General features: G+C 38.7%; 1 protein-coding gene across 1 annotated transcript; it reads left to right on the top strand.

Annotated features, from left to right (window-relative positions):
* Positions 1–2,095: 2,095 nt before the first annotated feature.
* LOC115476863 (hexokinase-2-like) lies at positions 2,096–10,151 on the top strand. The gene is given in 4 exon segments (XM_030213437.1): positions 2,096–2,160; positions 2,162–2,220; positions 9,015–9,164; positions 10,072–10,151. Coding segments are annotated over 4 exon segments (282 nt in total). The 3' UTR covers positions 10,080–10,151.
* The last annotated feature ends 217 nt before the right edge of the window (positions 10,152–10,368 follow it).

Here is a 10,368-nt window from a genome sequence, read left to right as displayed (position 1 = left end):
CCCTTCTGGTCACGATGGATGTAGAATCACTACACAGCAACATTCCCCATGTGGATGGCATAGCTGCATGTGGGAGACTCCTAAAAATATCCACACTGGACCATCAATATTCACCAGAAACTATTACAAAATTAATCAAATTTATGTTAACTCACAACTACTTCTGCTTTAACAATGATATCTATCTACAAATAATGGGCACTGCGATGGGCACCAGGACAGCACCCCAATATGCCAACCTTTTTATGGCTGAACTTGAAGAGACATTTCTGAACACATACCAGACCAAACCTCTAAAATACTACCGGTACATGGATGACATTTTAATGATTTGGACTGAGGGGGAAGAAACTCTGAAACAATTTTACTATTCCTTCAATACATACCATCCTACAATCAGATTCAAAATTGACTACTTCCCAGAAAAAGTCAGCGATGGCTATATACAAACATCTATATACAAGAAACCCACAGACAGATGCAGCTACCTCCACAACTCTAGCTTCCACCCTTCACATACAAAGAGATCCATTATTTACAGCCAAGCCACAAGATACCACTGTATCTGTTCTGACCCAAAGGACAGAGATAGACACCTTGAAATCCTGACTGCATCCTTCGAACGGAAAGGCTACAACCCCAAAATAATCTCCAAAAATATTGCCTCCTCCCTCAAAACACCCAGGGAAAATCTGCTACAGTACAAAAAAAAAAAAACCACAGACAGAATCCCCCTTATAGTGACATACAACCCAGAGCTGGAAAAATTAAGAAAAATCAGAAAAGATCTTCAGGCTCTCTCCAGGAGGATGAATTACTGAAAGAGATATTCCCATCCCCACCACTGCTTGCTTTCCGACAGCCACCCAACTTAAAACACAAGCTAATCAGAAGTAAACTCCCAGCACAGACTCAAAAAGAAGAGAATGGCACACATCCTTGCAATATATCCAGCTGCAAGCTATGCCAAAATATTTCACAGGACCCCACAGTCATTCACAAAGGAAAAATATTAAACATAAAGGAATCGTTTACATGCTCATCTTCCAATGTGGTATATACATCATTCAGTGTAAAAAATGTGACTAAGGATGCAATATTGGAGAAACAAGCCAGATGCTAAAGACAAGATTTAATTTACATAGACATCACATGAAGAATGCCAGTACCAGCCAGGATTCCACCCCTCTGGGGCAGCACTTTACAAAACCAGAACACTGTACCAGTGATTTCATAGTAAGAATCCTGAAAGGTAACTTTAAAACAATACAGGAACATAAGACCTTTGAAGTCAGAATGATTGAATATTTTGACACCCAACAGACATGACTTAACAAATATCTGGGTTTTCTAGTCCATTATAAACCATAAAGTTGTATTGCTCTGTTTGTCACCCTCCTCTCACCTATCCACCCCCATCCTGTTAGACTATCACTGAAAATGCTTTGATGTTCCCATGCATATCTCCTACCCACCCCAACCCTGTTAGACTGTCACTGAAATGCTTTGATGTTTCACTTATATATACTAAATATATATATATATATATATATATATATATATATATATACTGTCATCTACCACATTTGCTTATTTCTGATCTGACGAAGAAGGGCAACCTTTGAAAGCTAATCAAGAAATGTATTAAGTTATGTCCAATAAAAAAGGTATCCTCTTATTTTCTTTTCCATGTTTTATTTTGTTTTATTTCTATTGATTACATAGAGAATAAATAATGTATAGTTAGTATATATTAGAGTCTGTAAGATTTCTGTGTACAATAGAGAACTATATACATGACATATACAGTAGTAGGAACAAGATTGTTATGTTTCGCACATCAGTGTCATGGAAAGTGTGTTTTCTCTGTTTAGACTGGTAGATGTAGGACTGATAGTGTGCTTGTATTGTTTAACTACAAGTCCCAGAATGTACTGGAAAAAGCAGCCTAGCCTGTGCAGGTGTGCATAGCTCCTGCTTTGTTCCCAGGTTTCATACTCCCTTGTTGCTTTTCTGCTTCAAAGTAGACCCAGTTGATGCTGGATTCTTCTTTCCTACCTTCCGGTGCTCCTGCAGCCTTTTTGTTTTGTCCCTCATGGAGCTGCAGGAGATAATGGAGAGAATGCTCAGAATATGGAGCAGGGGCTCAGGAAGCACCACACCATACCTCCCCCCTCAAGATGCTGCCTACTTATGTCCGCTCCACACCCGACGCAACTGGTAAAAACTTCTGGAATCGGAACTGGGAAACAAGTTCAAGCTGAACTGAGACGTGATGGGAAAGAGGGACCAGGCAGGTGGCCAGTTGGCTCCAGATTTACCAACAGGTTATTCCAATGCTAGGTTTAGCCCAATGCATGCAGGGTCTTGTAAACTTGTTTTTGCAGAGAATGCAATAGGGAAATAAGAAGTACAAGTCCCTACATTCAGTGGGTTAAACCCAGGACTGAATCAGCCTGTTGGGCAAATCTGGAGCCAGTTGGCAATTCTAGCTGTGTGTGTTGTGGATGTGGGGAGGGGGGAGTGTTGGGACTCTGGGAGAAATAGGTTACCGAGGTCCTGGGACTCTAGCAGTCTTTTTGTTTTGTTTTTCTTTTCTCACAGTATCTGAACCTTCGGCCATCCTAGTATATTGTCCCTTGTCCATATAGTTTGTGAAAGTTTGTTATGAACCAGCTTGAATGGATGGAGTGGTGTATGAGTATAAATGTTTTTACATTTATTTTAAAATTATGCAGCTTGTTCTTATTATTCTTTTACTGTATACTGTGCAGGGTCGGTTATTAATCAGTGGTGTAGTATATAAATGTGTTTTTAAATAAATAAAATAAGTTATGGTCTGAGATTAGGATCCATATTCCAGATGTTAAGATATTGGGTCCATATTCAGATGGCAGTGGTCAGCATTTTTTAAACGCTGACTGCCTCTGGCGAATTCAGGGCCAGGCCCAATCCGAGCTTTGGTGCTGAATGATACAAGTCTTCAGTGGTGCCCTGAAGTTGATATTCAGGGCTGGTGCTGGTTCTGCTAACTGGGCAGAGTTAGAAATGCCTTTTGAGCAGTCTTGCAGGCACAGGCTCAAAATATTGGCAGTTCCCATGTTGCTCCTGGCTCCCTCCTGATAGCGAACAAAGAGGAAAGTGGGAATGAGAACCAGGATTTCCAAAGAAAGGAGCACGCAAGTAGTGCAGTGAAGCAAGATTTATTCAAGAACAAAATGACTCCACACAACGTTGTGTTTCGGCCAAAAGACCTACATCAGGAGCCTATGGATTAAAAACAGTATATAAACATGAAATTCAAACAAAAACAAAAATAAAACAGATTATAAACATATGGAATTAAACAATAATATACAGTTTGAGTATATATTATTGTTTGTTACATAATACAACCTTGTAAAATAATTCATAAACTCATGGTTTTAAAGTCTCATATGGCCGTATATAGGAGATTTACTCAACATTTTTCCTTTATTAGAAGGTTTATAACTATAATATGTATGTACTAAATTGTTTGGATTGTAATCCACATTTGAACCTGAACTACAAATACCACTATAAGTAAATATAACATATACAATAATTGAAAACCTAAATCAAAACATGAGCCTTTAATTTCCTAAGAAAACCCAAAGATGAAGCTTCCTGTATAAAATTAAGGGTAACTGTGTATCACAAGAAGGTGGGATCCTGGATCTAGTTGAAGCCATCCTTAATAGTGAAGTGTGGTGGCACTAGTCAAAAATCTTCCTGGCCAGGCTAGTGTGTAGTGTATAGATGAACCTCAGCACTTGTATCTCTGCCTCTACTGCATGTCCACTGGCTGCCAGTACAGTCTAGAATAGAGTAGAAGGACGTGGCTTATGGTGATGGTGTGTAACTCTTAAATACTGATAGACCTGTCTTCCCACACCACTTATGCTATCCTGCCATTAATAATGTGAAGGAACAGGCTAAATGGACAGAGCTTTTTCCCTCTACACCCCTACTCTGTGGAACATGCAACCACATGAGTGGCATGTGCTCACTGGGGATCAGACCTTTAGGAAGAGTCTAAAAACATGTGGAGGGTAATTTCTAGAACAGGCACTCATTATAGCACTTATTTTAGTCTTTGAATTTTCTTTATATAATACTAGCGCAAATGACCACAATGTGGATATATTAAGGCACTGTCACTTAAAAGAGCCCTATACCTGCTGTAAATGCCTGTGTTAAATTCTGTCTGTACTTTTCGTCTAGGCGATATTCTAGAAGAGGTCACAATACACATAAATAATGAGGTGCCTTCCTTCTCTGCCTAAACTACTGGCTCCTTGTAAGAATTACTCCCATAACATTTGGGTTGTAATGTGTATGTCATGTCATGAACCTGATTCACGTGTTCATTTGACATGTGGAAAAAAGTACCTCACCTTGAACCATGGTTACTGGAGAGTAATAAATTTTTTAATAATTTTATAGACCAAGTGTAAGCATTTGAATGGCACCTTAAATTTTCCTGTCAGCCAGGAGATGGTCCTGCTTAGTCAGCTGAAGAACTTCAGCCCCCTGGTCTCTGTGGATTCTTTCAGGCCGATTGTTATAACTTCTATCTCGATAGTTGTCTGGATTATATATGCGTGCTGTGGACTGGGTGGAATGGCAGTGTGGTTTTTGTTGTAGCTGGTGTCCTGTGAATATACAGGATATGAGAAATCTTTAGGTGGAGTATGAATCTTCTTGTTGGAATTAATTCTTGGCTGTCAGGTTATGGGCAAAGACAATGTTTTTCTGTAGTATGTTGGAGTGATGTAATTAAATGGATAACCTGTGCTGTTCTTATTAAACAGACTTTACACACCAAGAGTATTTGATGTTATGTCCAGCTTTCTATTTTATTTATTTTTATTTATAACATTTGTATCCCACATTTTTCCCACCTATTTGCAGGCTCAATGTGCTTACATAGTTCCGTAAGTGGTGATTACAAGTTCCGGATAGGAGAAATACATAGTTGAGGTAGAGGGACAGATTAGGTTAGGTTACAGGAGGAAAGTTCGTCCTATGATAAGAGCTAAAGGTAATAGGTTAAACCTTTGTTCATGACAAAAATAGCTTGAATAATTAGGATCATTAACTGGAAATCAAGATAATTAGCAAAAACAGTTGAGATATAGAAAATACATGTTGTATAGTTGCGTTTTGTTAATTTGCATTTAGGATAATTTGTTATTGTATGCTTTCTTAAATAATAAGTTTTCAATAGTTTACGGAAGGACACTATGTCGTGTGTTATTTTAAGGATTTTGGTAATTCATTCCAAATTTGCGTGTATATGTAGGAGAAGCTGGATGCATATGTTAATTTATATTTCAGTCCCTTACAGTTTGGGTAGTGGAGATTCAGGAATGTACGTGATGAGCTGGTAGAATTCCTGGTTGGTAGGTCATAAGGTCTGACATATAGCCTGGAGCCTCCCCGTGTATGATCTTATGAACCAGGGTGCAAACCTTAAAAGCAATACGTTCTTTTAAAGGGAGCCAGTGTAGTTTTTCTTGTAAGGGACTGGCACTTTCATATTTCATTTTGCCAAATATGAGTCTGGCTGCCATGTTCTGTGCAGTTTGAAGTTTTTTGATAATTGTTCTTTGCACCCGCATAGATGGCATTGCAGTAGTCTAGCTGGCATAATACCAATGATTGCACCAGTCTGCAGAATGCTTCTCTTGGGAAGAAAGGCTTAATCTTTTCAGTTTCCACATGGAATGGAACATTTTCTTTGTTGTGATTTTCGCATGGTTCTCTAATGTAAGGTTGCAATCAATTGTAACTCCTAAAAGTTTTTACGTTTCTGAGACGGGGAGAGTAAAGCTAGGGATGTTTAACTTAGTGGGTTTGTACTTATTGTGCTGTGATGAAAGAATGAGACATTGTGTTTTCTCAGCATTGAGTTTTATTTAAAAGCACCGCCATGAGTTCATTATATGGAAGCTGTCGTTTATTGCTTTAGTAATTTCTGTTAGGTCATGTTTAAAAGGGATATAAATCGTAACATCATCTGCATAAATGAAAGGATTAAGGCCTTGGCTAGCTAAAGTTTTGGCCAATGGCATCATCATTAGATTGAAAAGGGACGGTGAAAGTGGAGATCCTGAGGTACTCCACACTCTGATTTCCAAGGTGATGATATTATTGAGTTTGATATCACTTGGTATGTTCTATTTGTGAAGAACCTTTGATCCAGTTAAGTCACATTCCTGGTATTCCAAAGTATTCTAAGATATTTAGCAGTATTTCATGATTAACCAAGTCAAAGGCACTGGACATGTCGAATGCAGGAGAAGTATGCTATCTCCCTGTGCTATTGCTTGTTTAAGTTTGGTTAGTAGAGTGATCAGTACAGTTTTCTGTACTGTGGTTAGATCAAATCCTGACTGTGATTCATGTAAAATCATGAACTTATTTAAATAATCGGTAAGCTGCTTAGTCACCATTCCTTCCATTAGTTTGACTGCTAAAGGAATGGATGCTACTGGGCGGTAATTGCTTATATCATTTACTTTTTTCTTTATGTCCTTCGGTATTGGTGTGAGTAATATATTTCCTTTATCATTAGGGAAGAGACCATGTTGTAACATGTGGGTTAGACGTTTTGTGAGGTCTGTAATGAAGTGTTGAGGGGCAATCTTATTAAGTTATTGGGGCATGTATCAAGCTTGCAATGGGATTTAGCAAATTTACTGATCGCTTGGGTGATGGATTCTCAGTGAGGGTAGTGAAGTTAGACCAAGTTCTGTCAGCTGGATATTCCTCAGGAGATGGATCCAAACAGTCGAAGAATATTTAATGGTTGGTAGTAATAGATGATAATGTGATTCAGATCTTAGCAATTTTCTCATTAAAGTACTTAGCAAGACTGTCTGCTGAAGGAGTATCTGTGGTAGATGAAGTGACTGGAGTGGTGTTTAGTAATTTGTTCACTAGTAGAAAAGTTTGTGTGAGTCTTTGAAGTCTGGTCCAATTTTAGTTTTGTAATATAATCTTTTGGAATGACGTATAGCATATTTGTACTTCCTTTGGATTTATTTCCAAGCATTAATGTGTCCTTCATTTTTTTCTTTTATTCCATGCTCTTTCGTATCTTCTAACCTGGGTTTTTAGCTTTTTTAACTCTTCATTAAACCATGGTATCGAATTGTTTCTTCGTGAGGATTTTGTTCGTAAAAGTGCTATGTTGTCTAGTGTATTCCTGCATCTAATGTCCCCATTCTTGGAGATAATTATTCGAGTCTGTTTGAATAGTCCATTCGTCATTGTAGAGCTGTTGCCAGAATGTCATGGGATCTATTTTCCCTCTTGAGGTATAGGTGGTGCGTTCCTGGTTCTGGTGTGTGTTTTTTCTTTTCCATTGTAAGGATATGTTCAATTTATGGTGATCTGACCAAGGTACATCTTCCCATTTGTATCTACTAGAGTTAGATTTAGATCTGATGCTAATTTGTATGTAATGAGGTCAAGAGGATGACCTTTGGTGTGGGTTGCTTGTATATTTGGCCAGATAAGGTCACATAGTTGAAAAAACTCTTTACATTCTCTAACATTGGTTGAATTAGAATCGTCTAAGTGTAAGTTTATGTCCCTTATAATAAGAACATTGGAGTTAGCTACACATGTGTTTGATAAAAATTCCATAAGTAGTGGTTGGCACTCAAGCCAGTTTCCCGGTGGCCTATAAAACAGAACAATATTCAGGTGGTCAATCAAGAATGTATGGTGGATTCGTGTTGAGGCTATTTCAAGATGAGGCATTATAGACTCGGCTGTTATTGTAATGATGAATTGAGATTTATGGATTAATGCTATACCTCCTCCTCGTTTTCCTTTTCTTGTCCAATGCATGATTTTATAACCTGGAGGACATAGGTCTAAAATTGTAGGGTCATTTTGATCATGAAGCCAGGTTTCAGTGATGAGTAAGAGGTCAAGGTTATCAGGCGTAATCCAGTCTGTTATTATATTTGTCTTATTTACAGCTGATCTAGCATTAATTTAACCCAGCTGGATTGTTTGATAAGGGTCGGTCTGATTTTAAGTTAAATTAATTTTTATTAATTGATTATTATCTTGTATTTTAGGTATGTTTGGTCCTTTCTTTCCTTTGTATTGATTTTGTCTTCGTGTAGTGGATCTTCCATTAATCTGGTTACAGTTATTTTGGTAAGATTAATATTGAATAATGTAGGTATGCTCTTGGTGACAGTAAGGGGTGTGGTTAATATGTGATGTATCATGGATAAGGAGTAGATTAAAAGAATCAGTTTAGTTATTTCCATTTTGGTGCCAGTCAGGATTTATGTGAGGTTATTGGTAGGTATGTTATGGTAGTTGGTCCTAGTTATGATTAGATCATTTTTAATGCAGTTATAATCAAATGGAGGTTTCAAAGGGATCTCAATAGCAACTACTAAGCACAATTGTCTGCAAATAAAGCAAATAGCAGTTAAGTAAATAACAACTATTAAGCACAATTGTCTACAATTAAAGCAAATATCAGTTAGAGTAAATAACAGTCAGCAATAATTCAAGTGATTCCTCTGGTAAGGTAAGGAATGAAACATTTCTGCACCTCTGTAACCTGATTTCATCACGCGTGTTTCTGTTGATGTTGTTTACCGTTGCAAATAAAGTCCTTGTAAGAATCATTGAGAAGGGCTGCATCAATCCTAGAGACACTGTATCATGGTGTGAGGTGGAGGGGAAAAGTGTAGGTGAGGTGATGGCTTCATGTAGGGATGTGAAATTATGGGCACTGTCTTCTGGTCTCCTCTAATTATTCAGCCTAGGAGGCATGGTCCTTGGGGAGCAGTGGATGGCTGATCCTTCAGGTGTACCAGTACCTATGGAGAAGGTAGACCAGAATGAACAAATGTCTGTTGTACAGGGTAAGTGGAAAGTGTAGGCGCTTCCTGCCCATTCATACAAGGAATGTCACTCTCCCTTATTCTCCCTTCCTTTCCTTTATCCTGCAGAGAAGGGCCACTTCCTTGCGCTGGACATTGGAGGTACTGACTTTCGAGTCATCCAGGTGAAAGTGTCAGAAGATGGGAAGCATAGTGTGGAGATGGAGAGTGAGATTTATGCCATTCCCGAGGATGTTTATGCTGGGCACAGGAAAACAGGTATTATGTATTGTGTGTGTGCTTGCAAGGCTTGAGCTGATGCTATTGGGGCAAGTGAGGTAGTATTTGTTTTATGAAGAAAAGGAGAAGATGCCAATTGCTGTCGTATTTGGTGTGTAGATGACCGGGTTGTTTACTGTTCAGTCAATTCTAGGACTAGGGGACACTCCATTAAGCTTAAGTATTTTTTTTTTCTACAGTTTGTCAGCAAACAGTTAAACTGTGGAATTTGTTGGTGGAGTGTGTGGTTAAGGCCGGTAATACAGCTGGGCTTATGAAAAGATTTTGACAATGTTCTGGAGGTCTGGTCCATTAATATTTATTAGGAAGGTAGGCAACAGTGACCTAGGAGAGAAATCTTATGGCTACTTCCAAGTGATCTAGTTGATCACTGTCAGGAAACATACAAAAATGAAGGCAGGTAAAGACCATATGGCCTATCCAATCTACTCATCCATGCCCTCTACTCTCCTTTCCTCTCCCTTAGTGATCCTATGTGCTAAATGACAGCAGATAAAGACCATATGGCCTATCCAGTCTATATCTCTATGTTCTCTCCCTTAGAGGCCCGATGTACAATTCTGTGATCCAGCATTGTACGTATGTTCTTGTAAGTTTGAATTATTGGATGGTAGTATTTTGGAGAGGAGAGCCTCATGGGTAAAACATCTGGCAGGGCTTTTAGATGACTGGGTTTGGTGGTGCCTTCATTGAATAATCAATTTATTAAGACATGAGCTTTTGAGGATGAGAGTCCATGTGATGATGTGGGCTATTGTCCTTGACAGTTCTTGGTGCAATAAATTAGTTAGCCTAAGTTTCAGTGCTTTGGAGAGAAGCATCTGCTGGACTGAGTTGCTGTCTAGATGACAGGGTAATCTAATAATGACAGCGTTCCTTATTTCAGCTCTTTGATCATATAGTGGAATGCCTATTTCAATTTCTGGAGAAATTTCACATCAAAGAGAAAAGACTGCTCTTGGGCTTAACTTTCTCCTTCCCCTGTGAACAGACAGAGCTGGACAAGGTGGGTTCTTATGAAGGTCATAACCAAGCAAACAATTTTCTGCAGGTTTCGCACCCAGAAAGGGCTGGTATACAATTGTCTGAGTGAATATTGTGCTGACAAGGGCAGGTGTACTTAAACCCAGTCCATGTGTAAGTGTTCCTGGGGGTGGAGTTTGGGCTGAGCATGGCCAGAGGT

Source organism: Microcaecilia unicolor, chromosome 8, assembly GCF_901765095.1.
Source record: "Microcaecilia unicolor chromosome 8, aMicUni1.1, whole genome shotgun sequence".
In the NCBI taxonomy this organism is placed as follows: domain Eukaryota; kingdom Metazoa; phylum Chordata; class Amphibia; order Gymnophiona; family Siphonopidae; genus Microcaecilia; species Microcaecilia unicolor.
Note: the sequence above shows the minus strand (reverse complement) of the source record. Positions and strands in the feature narration are given on the sequence as shown.